At 33.6% G+C, this 19,434-nt stretch overlaps 1 protein-coding gene and 1 non-coding gene across 3 annotated transcripts in view; both read left to right on the forward strand.

Annotated features, from left to right (window-relative positions):
- Positions 1-19,434, forward strand: part of MCU (mitochondrial calcium uniporter) — a 158,225-nt gene that overhangs the window by 123,886 nt on the left and 14,905 nt on the right. For both annotated transcript variants that reach the window (XR_005654789.1, XM_039872087.1), the window contains 3 exons: positions 5,085-5,154; positions 16,662-16,832; positions 17,939-18,043. Coding sequence is in view for 1 of the 2 variants with exons in the window: in XM_039872087.1 (XP_039728021.1) it covers positions 5,085-5,154; positions 16,662-16,832; positions 17,939-18,043 (346 nt within the window). In the remaining variant the exon portion in view is untranslated. The remainder of the gene's footprint in view (positions 1-5,084; positions 5,155-16,661; positions 16,833-17,938; positions 18,044-19,434) is intronic.
- On the forward strand, positions 19,011-19,129 carry LOC120609902 (5S ribosomal RNA). Its single transcript, XR_005654853.1, has one exon. It is a non-coding gene; the product is annotated as a 5S ribosomal RNA (ribosomal RNA).

Raw genomic sequence — 19,434 nt, forward strand, 5'->3', positions numbered from 1 at the left:
TCTGTGTATGTTTGAAAATGTCCGCATTAAAAAGTTATCACTTAAATAAATAATGGCATGGTAAAGGGCCATTTTCTTGAAGTCAAGTTAATATAGGAAAGAGAATAAGAAACAGAAATATAAGCTCCATCTACAGCACAACCAGAGAGATCTCTGCACTCCCAAAGCACAATATATGAAGAAAAGCTACCAGATCCAGTGAATGTCAAGTATGTGTGTGAGAAGACCCTGAGAAATGACACCTATGGTTACAGATTTCAACAAAGTCCAGAGATCTCAGTCTCCAAAAGAAGAGGCTGGCCTCAGACTTCTCTAAAGCAGCATTCAACACTAGCACTTTACTTATGAAATGCTCAAAGAAAGATTAATTTAAGAATTTTATATCAATCCAAATAATCATTCATTATAAAGGCAGATACAGTTTTTAACATGCCAAGTTTCAGGGAATTTAGCTCTCATGAGCCCCACTTCTACAGGATGAAGTTCACCCAACCAAGAAAGTAACGGAGAAATAAAAGCTAAAGTATTGTAGTAAGCATAGAGTCCATTGATCTATAAAATTAAAGACTAAAACAAATGTGAAGGTTAGGTTTTACATGGCAGAATACGATGTTTAAAACCTTGACAATATAGTAATGCTATAACTAACAAAAAATGGAAGAGAGAGGGACAGAAATGATGTAAAGTGGTATAAACCTCATGTTTTATAACGGGCTGTCAAAGGTGTCATTTAAAATCAATAAATCCAGTAAAAGAGGTGTGGGAGTGGGGAGGTATGTAGCTTGGTAGATGATTGATAGGTAAGTAGGTAAATAGTTAGATAGATGATAGATAGATAGATAGATAGATAGATAGATAGATAGATAGATAGATAGATGATAGATAGATAGATAGATAGATAGATAGATAGATAGACAGACAGACAGACAGACAGACAGACAGACACACCCTAAGAGAAATAGTAAAACTAAACTGGATGGTAGAGGAGGAGAAAAAAGCATAATTAAGTTCATCATTACTCATAATAGAGATAGGAAATAAATATATCAGGAATACCTATTGTTGGGATTGCCATTTTAAATTGAGCTGCTGAAGTAGGAAAGTGAAATTTGAGCAAAGATTTGAAGGAAGTGAGAGAGCCTGATGATTATCTGGACAAACAGTATTCTAAGCAGAAGTTAAGCTGTTGCAAAAGTCCTGAAGCAAGAACGTAGCTGGTGCATACAAGAAACAGAAAAACTCTAGAGAAGCTAAAGCAGAGTGATTAAGAGGGGGAGGGGTTGGAAATACAGTCAGAGATAAAAAGGGTATCATAATATTGGGCCTTAAAGGCAATTAAAAGAATTTAGACTTTTACTCTGAAATAACTACTAAAACAAAAAAGTAAACCTTCCATATAATCAGAAATATATGTGTAACTGAAACAAAGCAAGCACAAACTATTCAGTAAACTTTTTAAGAAGATAAAGCAGCAATAAAAAAGCATAAAATTTTCATAGCATAAAATTTGATGACTGAAAGATTAAATATGTGTTATATTAATAAATATAAATAGGCTAAACCTTCCTATTAAAAGATCCCAGATTGGATCACAAAACTATTGTCATTCCTAAAACAAAGAAACTCAAGAAGAATAACAAAATTAAAAGACAGGCAAAGACATAACTTGCATATGCAAACAAAAAATGTAGGGGTCATGATCTTAATATTGAACAGGACTTAATACAAAAAGCATTATGTTAGGAAAAAGGGCAAACAAGATCCATATGAAGAAAACCTTAAAATGTTTATCAGGGACACAAATCCTTAAGTGGAAAGGGTTACAAGGTTCTTGGATAAGAAGATTCAAAATCATATAGATGTCAGTTTCCCTTATGTTAATATGGGAAAAAATTAATGTGGAGTTAATATCTCAAAACAAAAAAACTAGCTAACTATTGAGCACTTACTCTATGTCAGGCACTGTTCTAAATGTTATATGTATTACTCATTTAGTTCTCACAGTGACTTTACATGGTAGGTGACGGTATTACTCTGTCCATTTTCAGTGAAGAAACTGAGGCACAAAGAGGTTACTGAACTTGCCCAAGGTTGCAGTTAGAGTAAGGTACTAAATCAGAATCTGAACTCAGGAAGCATGATTACAGATTCTGTGCTTTTAACCAGTGTGCAGTATTGCTTCTGAACCTACTAGGAGTGCGTGCGTGCGTGCGTGCGTGCGTGCGTGTGTGTGTGTAAGTAACTACATATACTGACTCTAAAGTTCATAGGGTAAAAAAAAAAAAAAAGCAAGAATAGCCTGAGTCCTAAGGAAACTAGCCCACCATACCCAACATTAAAATATATTATAAAGCTAGACTCTTGAAACAGTATGATTACTAGGACATGAGAAGACAGATTATTAGACAGAATAGAAATTCAGAAAAAGATCCAAATTCGCATAGGAATTTGGAAAATTAAAAGGTAGCATTTCAAATAAGAGGCGAAAGTGGATTCAATATTTGGAAAGCTGTGTTATCATTAGAGGGACATTAGTTGGGTTCCCTACTTCTTAACTTTGACTAACATTAATTCATAAACAAATATTTAAACCTGGAAAACTAAACTGGAAGAAATTATAGGAAATTTTTATAATATTCTCAAAGTAGGGAAGGTTCTCTCTATATATGACATAGCCCCTTAAACCACAGAGAGAAGATTGATAAATTTGACTCTAAAACATGAAAATGTGTGCATACAAAAACACCATTAACAAAGTAAAAAAATAGGGAAAAATTTGTAACATTTTATTGACAAAGGCTAATTTTCTTAATATTTAAAGAACTTCTACAGAATAATATTCAAAGACCAAGAATGGAATTCAAAAAAAGTGGTAAAGGATGTAAATAATCAGTTCATAGAAAAGCAAATCTAAGTAGTGCTTGGACAAATAAAAATATGCTTAAATCTTCAGTCTTATACAAAAAATATTAATTACAATATGATGAAATACTGTTTACCTGTGACATTGCAAAATAAAAAAGTTTGATAACACATTGTTTAGGGGGATGTTGGGAACCAAATACTTATTTGGTTAATGAGTTTAATTAGTAGGTATGTGGATTCATATAACCTCTATGAAAAACAATTTGGCATTAGCTTTCAAAATTTAAAGTACACATAGCTTTAACCTGACACTCGAAGTATTTTATCCTCAAATATCTGTGCCAATATGCAAGAATATGCACTCTAGTATCATATATTTTAATAATAAAAGATTGTCAGTAGGCAATTATAAAGATGTACCCTAACATTTATTTAACCAATGTAATTCCATTCACTCACTAAAAACAAATGAGTTAAGTTAAAAAAAAAAAAACATACAAGTAATGGGACTGTATCATGCTACCATTTGTATTTTTAAAAGCCTCCATGAGTACATACATAGATGCATAAACTTATACTGTCTTTAATAGGGTACCCAAATTTAACCTTTGGGCCATGGGGATGGGAAAAAGACCAATATTAGGTGTAAAAGGCTTAATTTTTTACTTAGTTTTTGTACTTTTGAATTTTATATCATGTACTTGTTTTGTCTACTCAGAAGAAATAAACATTTTAAATAAAATCATATTCCTAGAAAATAGCCTAGCCAGTAATGCTATAGCTGAGCAAACTGCGAAACACAGAGGACAAGACTGAGGCCCTGTGTGTTTTATACAGAAAATGATTAGCAATATTGAGGCCTGGATTCTAATCCTGATTCTGATATGTGACTCTTCGTAAGTTATTTTCTTTCTGTGAATCTCAGTTTTCTCATTTGTAGAATAAGTGGTAGGATTCATCTTTTGTCTTCCAGCATTAGTTTCCAAACTGATTAATAGAGCCGAAGGATTCTTTGAATCCTCCTTGGTAGCTCAAGCAGAAGATTGAGATTGTAGAATTTGCCAACACACCAGTTTAACCAGAGCATTCCTGGACCTCTTAGTAAGATGGAGTTTAACTAAATGTTTTGAAACTCTGAAAAAAGTCTAAAAGTCACAGTCCATAGTAAAGTGGTCGTATATATTAACTTAAAGATTCTTAATGCTGGTGTCAAAACACATTAACATGACAAAATCAACTGTGAAGTAAATCCAAGTAATTTTAAATGATTATTTACATTTTTTAATAACTGGCAGTCTCACATTTCTGTAGGCTCTCTTAAGTTGGAGGGAGGTGAGAGTTAACGATATTTAGAGGAAGGATGTAGAGTCTGTTATGTACCTAGTTGTGTTAAGGTATGCATTTTCATAGAGTCCCGAGTGATATTTCTTTGAGCTGATGGAGTGGAATATAATATTTGGCTCTGAGGCTGGTTTTTAGTCAGTTAATGCTTTCCTTCCTTCCTCCCCTAGTACTTTTTGGGGCTAGGAAAGTAAAAGGTACAAAGGAATAAATTAAGCATTTGGCAAGTCAGAAACATATTCAGAATTATTTCTGAATTTTAGTTTAATTGTGAGAACCTAAATTTCAGACCTAAGTGCACAATGACACTACTCTTTGAAGAAGAAGTAAAGGCCGATATGAGTGCGAATGATTCCCTTCTAACATTCAGAAGATAGCAGTAATTAAGGACTCAAGGGATGAGGTTGCCTGACCAAGTTTTTTTTTTCAAAAATGAGAGTGAACAGAAAGACCAGACGTTTACCCAATAACAGTAAATTCATGATACAACTACTTAATAACTGGTTATACCTAGTAAAGACATGATGGAAATGCAGGTCAAAAAGCCAGCAAGAGGAAGAAGCAAGAAAGTTTAGTTTACACTTAATGGCTCTTAAAACCAGTATAAAGTGTTTTAAAAAGTAGATGAAGAAACAGTTTGTGTGATGTGTGTATGTAAATGTGTTTGTTATAAAATCTTGAAAACAAACCAAAATTTTCATTACTATTACTTTAGAATGATAGGAGTTTGAGAGACTTTTCTTTTATCTGTATTTTTAAACTTTTCTACAAAGAATATATTACTTAAGTAATCAAAAAGCTATTATTTATTATATACACACATGCATATGACATTTGTTGTTCTGTCCTGACTATAGATGTCTTTTTGAATTTTCTAGGTTCACCAGAGGCTTTCTTCTTGGCAGAATTTGGGAGTTGTTTATTGCAGTACTGTTGTGCCCTCTGATGGTGAGTTTTGGCAAATCCATTTTTTATGTCTAATTTTTTTCCTCGGTGTTTTCCATTCCCCAATCAATATATAAATTTACAAACCACTCCTTCACTTAAAATTGGCTTGACGTCAGAGAGAGAAGGGGTACTAAAAAAGAGAAATAAAATTTGAATGAGAATCTAGTGAAATCAGAGGAGAAATCAGTAAGAAAAACTAAGACCCATCAAGTTTTCATAGATCATGGAATATTACTATCTGGTTTTTAAAACCTGGGACATAGTTAATGTGAAGATCACAGAAGTACTATCTTTGGTATTTCATAATCATTGGGTCTTCATACCATGGATAATGATCAAACACTCCAGCCTGACAAACAATTCAAAGTCTGAGTCCTCCTGCCCTTACTTGTCTTTTCTTCCCTTAGGCTCAGGGATGTAATACTCTTCTTTGATGTAGAAAAGAATGAACAGATGCTTGGAGACTATATATGGTCTTTTATAAATGTCCACGATGCTGCAAACTGACAATAGAATCTCAGTTTTGATTGTTTTTACAGTAGTGAAGATGTTTACTACTCTCCTTGTCATTTCTCTTACCTAGTATTGCACATTTACAGTTTAGATTGTTTGCTTAGGGTTGGTTATTAAATATGTTTCCTCTGTATATAAAGTTTAGTGTGATAGAACTCTAATTTCAACCTTATAAACGTTAATTCATAGGTAAAGCAACCATCGAAAGAGCATCCTGCAATATTAAAGATACCTGAAACTGAAGAAACCCCAAATGAACTGTGAAAGTTCTACTGTCCACTGTATTTAATCAGTACAGATATTTGCAGTGTTATCAGAATCCCCTCCCCAAAGCTGTTTAATTACCTGAATGTATAATCAGTGTGTTTATATTTGCTAAAATCCTCTAAATTTAGGAGGGGGATGGCACAGCAACACAGTTCAGTCCATAGCAGGCTGTATGAAGTAAATCAGTTTCCGATTCAAGAAAATAAATTATATCTAAATTTTTTATGTATAAATTGTTTGAGTTTTTTTCAGGAAATAGGGATAAGGAAGGAATCTATATTTCATCAGATTCCACGTTTCACCACCAGAAATTAAAGTGGGCTAAGAGTCAATGTTTAATGACTTTCACAGCAGAACCATCAAAAACAATATTCTTAAAAAGTAAAAGGAGTTAGACCACTGTATTAGTAAAGGATTTCATTTTTACAAAAGCAAAATGAAATCTTTAATTTTCAATAGAATGAGTAGATGAATGAAAGGAGGGGATGGGTGGACCTTTTACTTCACACAAATACTTATGAGAAATTATTTTCATAAACTGATTTTAAAAGAACCAGAATTACAAAAGGTACATAGGTTGTACAGCTATTCACATAAGACTAATAATACCATATATTAAAAGATGATTTATGAAATTTGTTTTCACAACTTTTATCATTTAAGCCTCATAACATTACAGTTTTTTACATAGTTATACAGAGATTCTGTTGTACAAATACTAATTCACCTGAAGTATACGATGAATATGTAGTTGATTTAATTAAAATTAATTTATATTACTGGTTATAAAGACCCAAACAACTGAATTTATCAACCTACCGAAGTTATGATTATATAATTGGGTTTTCTTATATTGATATGGAAAGAGATTTTCTACATAAATATTTATGTGTTTTTCAAAATGAATATACTTCAAATGATGTTAATAAGTGACAGATTTAGTATTTTTAATATATTTTAAATAATTTAAAGATATTTCTAATTATTTATTTTACATATTTAAGTACAGTCTTCTGAGATTGTTGGGAAGCAAGCACATTTGGTTTATACATGTTAATTATAAATTCCAAGGAGTTTTTTTGCCATTATGTATAAGGAATGGCCTTACTATTGCCTAAATAATGTTTAGTTTATTATATTAAATTATAATCTTAGTTTAACATATCATAATTTAATGAAAAACATGGAATTTTGGAATTATATTTATAAATATAGAAGTGTTTATTAAAACTAAATTATTTTGAAGGTATCTAGGCATGAAACTAGTTTGAAAAAATGTGTAAGAGAATAAACTTTATTGAAGGACATAAAAGAAGATAGGAATAAATGAAGAGTTACCATGTCAGTGAATATGAAGACAACATTGTAAAAGTTGTCAGTTTCTTCCACATGAATTTATAAATAAAGTGCACTGCAGTGCTAATCAAAACCCCAACAGGGAATGATGAACTTATTTTAAAAATTATATGAAAGAATAAAAACTGTACACATTAAGATAAATTTGAGGGAGAAAAGGGGGAAAGATTTACATAAACCACATATTAAAATATATTTCTAAAACCATAATAATCAAAACAGTAGAATCAGGTAAAACCTTATTACATATATGGAAATTTGACATGATAGAATTAGCATTGTAAGTCAGAACATTGGGCAGACTGTTCAATAAATGGTACTGTTACAATTGACCTTACAAAAATAAATTCCAGATGGCATAAGGAATAAAATGTGGAATATAACGCTCTAAAATGAAGGAAAAAAGTTGGCCAAATTTGCATCAGAAACTAAAATCATTGAAGAGCGCTGCTCTCTTAGCCTTTTTCTTTATAATAGGAAAGAAAAAAAAATTTTAGTGGATAAACTGTAGTCTATTTATTATAATAAAATTATACATGGGATTTTACGTGAATGATCCAGAAATATGATTCAATTCGGATAAATCTCAGAGCATTTTTGAGTATAAAAGCAAATTGCAGAAGGTTGTATATGATGAGACCATTTATGTAAAGTCTAAATACGTGCAAAAACCATGCTGCGTAGCAAATTATAACAATCAGTGGTTTAAAACAGTAATAATTCTTATCTCCCATTTCTGTGGACTCTGAATTCAGGAAAGATTAGCTGGGCAATTTGGGGTCTTATGGGGTTGCAATCCCATGTCAGCTAGGTCTGCAATCATCTGAAGGTTTGACTGGGGCTGGAGGATCCAATTCTAAGGTAGCTCACTAAAATAGCTGAGAAGTTAGTGCCAGCTCTTGTGGGAGGCCCCTCTTCTTCTCCATGTTGGCTTTTCCATAGGGCTGCAGGACTGTCCTTATGATATGACTACTGGCTTCCCCCAGAGCAAGTGATTCAAGAGAGCAGGACAGAAGCTACACAGCTTTTTATGACATAGCTTCAGAAGTTATACACCATTATATCTGCTGTATTCTACTGATTATACAGACTAGCCCTGACTTGATGTGAGATGGGACCACGCAAGGATGTGAATACCTAGAGGCAAGGATCATATAGAGCTATCTCAGAGGCGGGCTACCACGATACTACAGATTACATATTGGGGTGGGGGAGTGTCTCTGTGTCTCTGTCTGTGTATCTGCCTGTATGTATGTATATATGTATGTATGTATGTATGTATGTATGTATGTATGTATGTATATGATGGATAGGAATGATAAACACCAAATACCAACTTCAGGATAGTGGTTTCCTTTGGAGAAATAAAGATTACCCTGATTCAGTGTGGATAACTTTTTGAATGGGAGCAAGACTGGAATGAAGTAAGGAGTCGCAATACAGTGTAGCTGATATTAGAAAGAGGTAGTGGTGGCCTGGACAAAGATGGGGTAGTAGAGTGAATTGGAGAGATTAGAGATTTTAGAAAATAGAATGAAAGGATGTGCCGACTGATTAGATATGAGGAATGTCATGTTCTGGCTCTAAGAGTAGTCAGTGTAAGAAACGTCCAAACCTGTAGAGAATTTTATGAGTTTATTTGAGCCATGCTGTTGACAATTGCCCAAAAGCAAAATCTCAATGGATTGAGAAAATACTCCAGAGAATGGCAGTTTTGCAGCTTATTTTATACATTAGAATAAAAAGAGGAGATGTAAGGAGGGTTACATGAAATCCACTGGTGGTAGATTAAGGAGTTGGGAGAAAGCAAAGCAAGGAAATCTCTGGGATTGGATAAAAGGCAAAATGGAGAGACACATACTTTTTTTACATTGGTGAGTACAGGATAGGGAACATTTATAGTGCACAGAGAGAGTCTGCGGGCAACAAAATAACAAAGAGGGGTTCTGTGGTGCTCAGGTGTCTGCCTTGGGTCTGGAAAAGATACTGTGACATTTCAAAAGTGTGTTAGTTTGATGCAAAAAGACAATAGATAGGCTCACTTAAGGTAAAGATTGACCTTTGTCAATGAAGCTACAGGCCTAGAAAGTGACTACCCACCACGACCCACTTTTAGTTAGAAATTTTTATGTTCAGACCATAATATGTGGTTACTTTCAGTCTCTGAGTTTGTAAGGCCTTCCCTTCAGGCCTCTCTTGAGCTTGTCAGGTTTAGTATGTGGCCTCTTTTTCATCCACAAAGTAGTCAAGGATATCAGACAATTTTCTGGATTGGGCAATAGTTATATAGTAGTAGTGTTATTGACTGAAATGAGAAATGTCAGAGATGGGTAGATTTGGGAAGATTAATTTAATTTTAGGACTTTTGAGTTTCGGGTATGCCCGTGAGAAACCCAGTTGTCCAGCAGAAAATTGAATATAAGTTCGAGACTTCAGCATTTAGATGGTAACTGACACTTTGGAAGAATATGTGATTGACTGGAGAGTATGTGGATTGAGAAGCACAGAGGCCTAGGACAAAGCACTTAGAAACTTGTAAGGGATGAATACAGTAAGAAGAGCCTATGAAGGAAAAATTAGAAGGTATAGACAGAAAGGTAAAAACAACCAGGAGAGTGTGGGAAAAGGAAAGCTTTTTATAAAGTGGAGGAGTGGTTAACATCATTAGATGCTACTAAAACAAATTAAGGGCTAAAATTCCTACTGAATTTAGCAACCTAATGTTTTATGTGACTTAAGAGAAAACAATTTTTTAGTCAGATTGATGCAGGACCGGGCAAATTTCCTCGTGTGTGAGAGGAGACCAAGCCCTGCACTGAAGGAAGAGGGTCCTTTGGCGGTGAGTGTAGAAAGAATTCAATACACATGGCAAAGTTGGAGTCAAAGGAAAGTTTATTAGAAAAGGGATAACACTCCACAGACAGACAGTGGTCTCCTCACAGAAGCAGAGAGTGAGAGGGACAGTGAGAGACAGAGTAAAGGAACTGAGAGGGACCCTGAGTGTTCAGGGAATTCAGTTTATATGTCATTCTTTAGTTCCCATTTCCTTCGATATGGACATAAGTGAGGAAGGAGAAGAGTATGTAGTTTGAAAAGATAAGAATATGTGGAGTGAAAGGCCTTCTGGCAATTCCAAGCCTTTAATCCTTAGGTTCCCTGAGTTTTAGCCATAGGGGAGGATTCTGGGTTCCTGTTTCCCCTTCACAGATGTCCCCATGGGTTGTTGGCAATCCTTGCAGAAATCTTCCTTTGTTCTGAAGGTGTCCTCCTGGCCTGGCTGCAGGACTGATCAGCATATTGCAGTCTCTGAATGTAGCTTGATTAACATTTTCTCTTGCCTCCTCCCTACATTAAGATAATGACCTCCAAAGCCTAGCTATTGGGTTGAACTGTATGATATGACCTTAGAACCATCATCTAACCTAGCTGGACTTTATTATTCTTAGCTGTAAAAGAAGGGCATTAATCTATATCATTTCTCTGGTGCTTCTAACATTTAAATTCTTTGATTATATTTCACATTCTTGATGTAGAATATTACAGAAAGGAGGGAGAAAAGAAACAGATGATGGCAAGATCATAAGCCATCATATAAAGTTCAGGTCTAAGTAGCGTTACAGAAAACACCTCATAGGTGCTTCCTTATTGTACCTGTTCACTTTCAGAATAAGTCCTTAAGATATATACAGTCAAGAGCATAAGATGATATATTTTAGAGGACATTTTGCCCATTATTTTAAACACCAATAAATGTCCTACTATGAATTTTTATAAGCATTTTTTAACAATTGGATAAATAACAAGTATTTGTATTTTATGATTTTTTTATACTTGATGCACCAAAGGCATTTTTTTTTAATGTATTCCTTCTTTTACCCCAAATGTCTTGTTTTCTTTGCTCTTCCTTTAGTCAGGAAAATTCTTTGCCTTTTTATTTTTATGCCTAAATCTGTTGTCATGTTCTGTCTCTCAGGATTCATATTGGATGCCCCATATTTCTAGGTTTCTTTGAAGCACATTGCTGTGGAACAGATTATTTCTTATTTTATTGAAATGGAAATCAAAGCAAAAGATTAAAAAAAAAACCTCGACCCAAGTCACTTGATAAAATTTACACTTAAAAAGAATATTTGTCTAAAAAAATAGTAGCTGACAACTCTCATTAGCTTGTAAATGCCCATTGTGACTTTACTACAAGCAGCAGCGATCTTATATATTGTCAAACTTGAGGAATTTGGTAATTGTTCTTTTTTTGGTTACAAACCAAGAAAACTAACATTTACATTACAATCTCGTGTGTGGGAAAAAAGGAGACCTGGGGATTTATTTCAAAAGCAGTATTATAATAAAGGTTTATCAGTTCTGAAATGTGCTGTTCCTGCAGAGTTCCTCAAAGCTTTCATATTTCATTCCTTTGAACAGCTTCATGATCTTTAAAGAAGAAAGTTAAAGTGGATGCGAAAGACCTTAATTATTTTCTGTTGACTTTATCTCAGTTATTTTAAAACAGTAACTCCTAAGCTCTTACCTGTGAAAAATGTTTTAGTGAAATTTTCCATACTTTTTGTGTTTAAGATTCATAGATACCTATCTTTTATTTAAATTCAACACTGTCTACTTTTTTGAAATCTGAGTTTGGAATAGTTTTTTTTCTCACATGGAAAAAGAATAATTGAGGAGAAAAATAGCAGGTGAACAAGTTAATCACCTTTTATGCCGTAATATGCAAGTAATTTTATGAGCTTATCATCATCACTGCCTATAAAAGAGATAGGAATATTCATTTTAGTGTCTCTGACTTTAAGGAAACACTAGATTGCTAAGGATTCTTTTAGAAATACAAAAGAAAATGACAAAAATTTCAAATACCTTTAGATATTGAAAACTTTAGATAGCACATGCTGTATATTAAGTTCATATTACTATTTCTGGCCTCTTCTTCCTTAGATACATAGATGACCCTTTTGTGAGGAATAAAGAAGTAGAGATTTTTGACTTTGCTCCTTTTTAATTTTTATGTAAAAATTCAAATCACGTGTCCACAAAGAGTTAACTACCATGGATATTGCTGCTCTCCTGTCAGCAACTAGAACACCAGACAAAATATGTGAAACAACTGTTTTTCGACATTGGACAACAGCACAGAACAGTGATCTCTGAGAGAAGAGAAACAGATGAGATTAACCCCACATTGCCTCAATTCACAGCCTGAGGCTTTGGCTAAATTCTAAACCGTAAAACCTGGCCAGAACAACTGCCAAGGAAAACAGTTACCAAGAGTGTAAAATGAATAATTCTCAGTGCTCATACAAGGCAAGAAACCTTTTGACTTTTCTCCAGCCGGAGAGGAGAGACCTCACTGAATACAGTAGAGACTTCTAAAAGAACCATACTTTAGAAATGGGACCAAATTGGCCCTCAAATAAAGGATTTTCTAGATCTATCCTAATAGACTTTTTTAAAAATTCAAAAGAATTAAAGTAATATGCAAGTAACTTAACTATACAAGATCCAGCATTTAACAATGTAAAATTAACAATGTCTAACCTCTAGTAAAAATTATTAGGAATCTGAGAAAGCAGGAAAAGAACCAGAAGAATAGACCTAGAAGTTACGAGATGATGACATTAACAGACAAGGATTTTAAAATAGTTATTATAAATATACTCTTTATATTTAGTGGAGTTAAGGAAAACATAAGCATAGCAAAAAGAGAAATAGAAGATATAAAAATAAACAAAAGGAACTTATAGAGGCGACAATACATCTGAAGTGAAAAACAATAAAGAGAGTGGAATTAACAGCAGATGAAACATTACTGAAGTAAAGATCAGTGACGCTGAAGTACATAGCAATTAAACTATCCAGAATGCATCTGAGGGAAAAAAACCCGAAAAGTATGAAGAGAGCCTCAGTGCCCTGTAAGACTGTACCGCATGGTCTAATAAAAGTGTAACTGGAATCTCAAAAGAGGGGTAGGAGACAGAAAAAAGTATTTGAATAATGGCCAAAATTCCTCCAAATCTGATGAAAACTATGAGCCCTAAGATCTAAAAAATTTAATAATTCCCAAGCAAAATAATCATAAAGAACACCATAGAAAGGAACATTATAATCAAATTGTTGAAAACCAGTGACAAAGAGAAAATATTAAAAGTCGCCAAAGTTAAAAAGATATATTACATACAGAGGAACAAAGATAAATATATACACAAATTTATCATACACTGTGCAAACCAGAAGACATAAGTTTTTTAGAGGACTGAAAGGAAAAAAAATCTGTCAACCTAGAATTTTTTACACACCAAAAATGTCTTTCACAAATGTCTTTCAAAAATGAAGGTGAAATAAAGACTTTTTCAGACTTGCCAAAGCTGAGAGAATATATTGCCACACCAAGAAAGGTTTGAGGAAGTTCTGGCAAAAGAAAAATAATACCAAATGGAAATTTGGATCCATACAAAAGGAATAAGGAACACTAGAGGTAAAATATGTGTAAATGTAAAAGATATTTTTCCTCATCTTAAAATTTCTTTAAAATATAATCAATTGTCAAAGAAAAAATTATGCATTATGTGGTTAATAACATATAGAAACAAAATATACGAGTACAATAGCATAAAGCAGGGGGAATGGAAGTACATTGTTATAGCATTCTCTACAATATACCTAAAAGTAGCATGATATTATTTGAAAGTTAAATGTGATAAGTTAAAGATGTATATTGTAAACCTAAAGCAGATTTCAGCAAACCCAGTAGGCCAAATCCAGCACACTGCTTGCTTTTGTAAATAAAGTTTGATGGAACACAGCCAAGTGCATTTGTTTACATATTGCCTACGCCTGCTTTTGCTCCACAGTGCTGACTCTGTAGTTGGAAGAGAGACCTTATGGCCCACAAAGCCTAAAATATTTATCATCTAGATCGTTACAGAAAAAGTTTGCCAACACCTGCTGTAGAGTAGCCCTTAAAAACATAAGAAGGTATAGTTAATAAGCCAATAGTAGAGATTAAACATAATCATAAAAAATGATTCAGTTAATCTAAAGGATGGATGGTAAGAGTAGAGGAAAGGTAGAAGAAAGAACAGTTAGGTCAAGAAATTAAGTAGCAAGATAGACTTATACACAATCATGTTTATAATTTATTAAATGCAAATGATATATGCACTTTAATCAAAAGGCAGAGATTGTCAGATAAAATAGCAAGACACAACTATATGCTGTCTACAGGAAACCCACTTTAAAGATGTGGATAGGTTGAAGTAAAAGAATGAGAAAAGATATACCACATAAACATATGTCCACACAAAGACTTGTAAGTAAATCATCATAAAAGCTTTATTCATAGAAGCCAAAGACTGGAAACAACCCAGATATCAAGCAATAGATGAATGAACAAATTAGGGTGTTTCCATACAGTGAAATGCTATCAGCAATGAAAATGAATGAACTACTAAATGTACACAACATGAATGAATCTCAAAGTCATTATGCTGAGAGAAGCCAGATACAAAAGAGCACATATATATGATTCCAGTAATATGAAACTCTAGAAAAACTAAATATAATCTGTGGCGACAAAAAATAGTGGTTGCCCAGGGATTAACTGGGATGGTACTCAAGGAAATTTTGATTATTGTGTCAGAACTCATCAAACATCCATTTAAAATAAGAATGTGTTTTGTTATTCCTAAACTATGCCTTTTTAAAATTTAAATCATGAAAGAATTTAGTGCAAGGCTTTCGTATACATTGTAGACTTTATAAATTACTAGAATAGGTAAGGAAATAAGATATAAATGACTACAATTGTGGAAAATTGGATGCATTTGAAATCTCCATAACTTTATATACATTTCATCTCAACTCATCAATTTTAAGGGATAGGAATCCTTAGAAACATCATAGAATGTGCCTTTTGAGTCTTTAAAAAAGCAAATAAATAAACATTATCACTATGTATCAAGCACTGTGCTAAGTGTTTTAAATGGTTGATTATATTTATTCCTCATGACAGCTCTATTGAGTAGGGATTAAACCCATTTTATATATGAGAAAGGTGAGGCTCAGAGAAGTCATATAATATGCCCAAAGATACAGAGCTAGAATTTGAGCCCAGATATGACTCCAAAGCCTGTTTTCCTTCCTCAGTGCTAACCAGTCATCTTTAAATACTTGGTTGCTTATGTTAAAAAGTCTGGTTCAAAATTTAATTATTTAAAAAATTCATTTGAAAATTACTTTGAAAGAGAATTATTCTGACATTTGTTTTAGTGACTGAGACTCTATAAATCGAGACTATTAAGGAAAAAGGTAAGGAAATAAGGAACTATGTACCATTCTGTTGTAGAAAATCCTTTCAATTTTATAGCTTATAATAATATCTCCCTTAACTTTTTGTTAGAAACTCCCAAATAATTCATCTAGCTAATCTCAGGAAGATGTTCAGGAGAACGTGAAAGGAATTGTTTTTGATTATGTCATAATATGTCCATATTGTATAAGAAAATACTTAGTTATCAAGCATCTTAGATGTAATATTGTACTATAAATGTGAGTTTACTATCCTTAAGTAAGAATCTCACATGGAAGCAACCGAAGTGTCCTATGATAGATGATTGGCTAAAGAAACTGTGGTACATACATACAATGGAATGTTACTCAGCCATAAGAAGAGATGAAATACTGCCATTTGCAACAACATGGATGGACCTTGAAATAATGATACGTGAAATAAGTGAAATAAGCCAGACAGAAAAAGTTGAAAATCACATGATATCACTTAATATGTGGGATATAAACCTAAAAGCAACAAATGAACAGGACAAACAAACAGAAACTCATAGACATGGACTGTAGACTAGTGGTTACCAGAGGGGAGGAGGGAGAGGGAAGGTAGACGGGGGAAAAAAAATTAAATCATTTCTTCAATTAATCTCACTTATTGGTGTACTTTAAGTTGTCACTCCCCAGGGATTCTTGAAACCTCTGGCTCCCAAGAGCCACCTCCTACAGGTTATGGAGTCACCCAGCAATTTCTGACTACTCAATAAAATATTACTAAATGGACCAGAGTTTATCTTCACCGATACCAAGAACTTTACCTCTAATTTCTAAAAAAAAGCTTCTTGATCCACTTAAAGATAATCTTTTGCATGTTTTCATTTTTCTGAAAAGTGAATTGTGTGATCCATATGATCTTTCATAAGCCAGTTCCTAGAATAACCTTCAACTAAAGCTAATGGGCATATTCTTAAACATTTTAAACCACACTAATAAAAATAGATCCCATATAAGAATGATAATAATAAATATGTAACTTATAATGAAATCTAATTTTTATATGATTGTGGGTTTTTTTCATTCAGATGTGACAGTGGTGTATCAAAATGGGTTACCTGTGATATCTGTGAGGCTACCATCCCGGCGTGAACGCTGCCAGTTCACACTCAAACCTATCTCAGACTCTGTTGGTGTGTTTTTACGACAACTACAAGAAGAGGATCGGGGGATTGACAGAGTTGCGATCTATTCACCTGGTACAGTCACCTTTATTATTAATTCCCCCCACCACCCATTTCTCCCAAAACTATTTCTGTGTGTGTGTGTGCGTGTTGCAAAAGAATCCCACACTCTTTAGAAAATGTTTTTTGTTCAGCAAATGTCAGAGGAAAAGGTGATTTTTTTCCCAGCGGCTCTCAGAATATAATCGTTTAGTTTTAGCAAATGTATATATACAGGGAGTCTCGTTCATAGGCACCTCATATATAATGCCATGAGCATTTTATATTATTAAGACTTTTTATCATTACCTTAGGCATAGAATAAATTTTTCCAGTAGTTGTGCCCTCATCCCTGGAGATATGAAAAGTTAGGACTTCTTTTTAGATTTTCTGATGTCTTTCACATAAAAGTTACCAAAATAAAACCATGTATAATTTCAAAGTATATGAAATAAGGCACTAATTCCCATTCGACATGACATCCATTTTACCAATTATTTTTTAAGTGCCTTACATTTTTTCCCATTATTACTTTGAAACATTTTAAACCTACAGAAAACTTAAAAGATTAATACAGTAAGTACCCATTTACCCTTCACTTAAATTCACCAGTTGTTACCAATTTGCCATGTTTCTATGCCGTAAATATTTTACGTATATTTAATTCTCAACTAATCTAATAATATAATTAGTTGGTATACTTTGCTAACTCTAGCATTCATACTTACCAAATTACTGGCATCTGATCACTGACCATACTGAAAAGTACCATATATTAAAAAACATTTTTTTACTCAACCAACTTCCATCATAGACAGATACAAGACATCCATGCAGGTCTCCCAGTGACCCTGGATTTCCAACTGATGCCTATACAGCTGTTAATTTCACTTGTTCATGAAGTTCTACCAGAAAAGAAAAGCATATTGTTATGTTTTCACAGACCTGAGGCCATTGTAAACAAAAAACCTCAGGTAACATAAGCTTTGTTTAGCATAGACTTGGAGATAAGGCAAAACGTTAACTGAAACTTAAAAGATATAATTTTTAAAATCTATTTTGAGGATTGCTTTTTCTTGACCATTCTTGAATAATTATGGACATATGACAGGTTTAAATTTTCACATTAATTTTTTTCACAGATGGTGTTCGCGTCGCTGCCTCAACAGGGATTGACCTCCTCCTCCTTGATGACTTTAAGCTGGTCATTAATGACTTAACGTATCATGTGCGTCCGCCAAAGAGAGGTAAAAAGTAACCCCAATGAGATCAGAGAAATGTGGGAAGGGCTTTCACAAAGAGCTTATATTTTCCTTGGATAACCTTAAGAAACACAATATTCAAAGAACACTGGAAGGTTTACATATAGACTCTGTTTCAGTTGAAGAGCTCACTGAGTACTTGGTACTTGGTTAGTACATTGACTAAAACTTAAATTCTACCTAGACATCAGAAAGCTTTATTATCTGATATTGTCACTCTGTTTCACATAAATGAATGTTCTGTGTAACTTAAGCTTCTTCCCTCCAGACAGGCCAGAAGTCATATTATTTTAATAACATTATAGAAGGAATCTTTTAAAAATAAATTGTGCACTTCCCTGTCCTCTTAAACATTTGTAATAGGAATTAATCCTCTTTTAAAATTTTTTGATGGCTCAAGGTCATCAGTCTGAAAGTCAATTATTGTACAATAATAGTTCTTAGGAACTTCTGACATGCATACGCTTTTGTCCAAAAAAGTGAGATACTTGCCTCAGGAGCAAATTTTAAGAGGGTGTCCCTAAACTTAGTAGTCAGGATAAATAATATTTTAATGCACTGTTTTCTTAAAGTTAATAAAAAAACATGATGAACAAAATTATCAAAATTTTAAGTAAAGATGGAGTCAGTATTATTTATCTTTCTTTTTACCCCATGCTCTAATATGGCTCTGCATAATACTGATGCTAAATAGCCCTCTAAAATAGCATTTTGAGTTGTGTCATTTTTGGTCACTTTTCTGTCATTGCACTTGAGATTCATCATCACTTCCTGCTGTTGTTAAAGCTCCTTCCACCACCACCATGCCCTCTGTCAGCCTCTTAGGACATCCCTACTTTTCAATTCTGCTTTTGAGAACTCTATCTAATGTAGTAAAAGGTCTAAGTGAAAACCTAAGTATTGAATGCCTCCAAAGTCTGGTCTGCTTTTATCTACCTTTAAATTTTTTCTCGTCTACAGCCATGCCACCCTGAACAAGCCTGATCCTGTCTGATCTCAGAAGCTAAGCAGGGTCGGGCCTGATTAGTACTTGGATGGGAGACCACCTAGGAAGATCAGGTGCTGTAGGTGTTAAAAAAATAATAAATAAGAGATTGTAAGCTGACAAGGTCCTCGCAATCTGTGAGGTCAACCAAGGGTTGCCTCACCTAAAAAACAAACAAACAAACAAATAAATAAATAATGATTTTTTTCTCTTTCTCTTACGTGATGCCTACTTTTCCTGTACCCTGTGTTCCTTTGCTCTTTCCTTAACTATGCCCCATTCTTTGCCATCTCAGTGTTTGCTCATCTTTCCTCTACCTAAGATGCCTTTCTCCTTTTTTCCTAACCTTCAGTTTCCTCATGTCAAAATTGTCAATGTCAGCTCTTCCATG

The sequence above is a fragment of the Pteropus medius genome, unplaced genomic scaffold (genome assembly GCF_902729225.1).
Source record: "Pteropus medius unplaced genomic scaffold, Ma_sr-lr_union100, whole genome shotgun sequence".
Taxonomy (NCBI): domain Eukaryota; kingdom Metazoa; phylum Chordata; class Mammalia; order Chiroptera; family Pteropodidae; genus Pteropus; species Pteropus medius.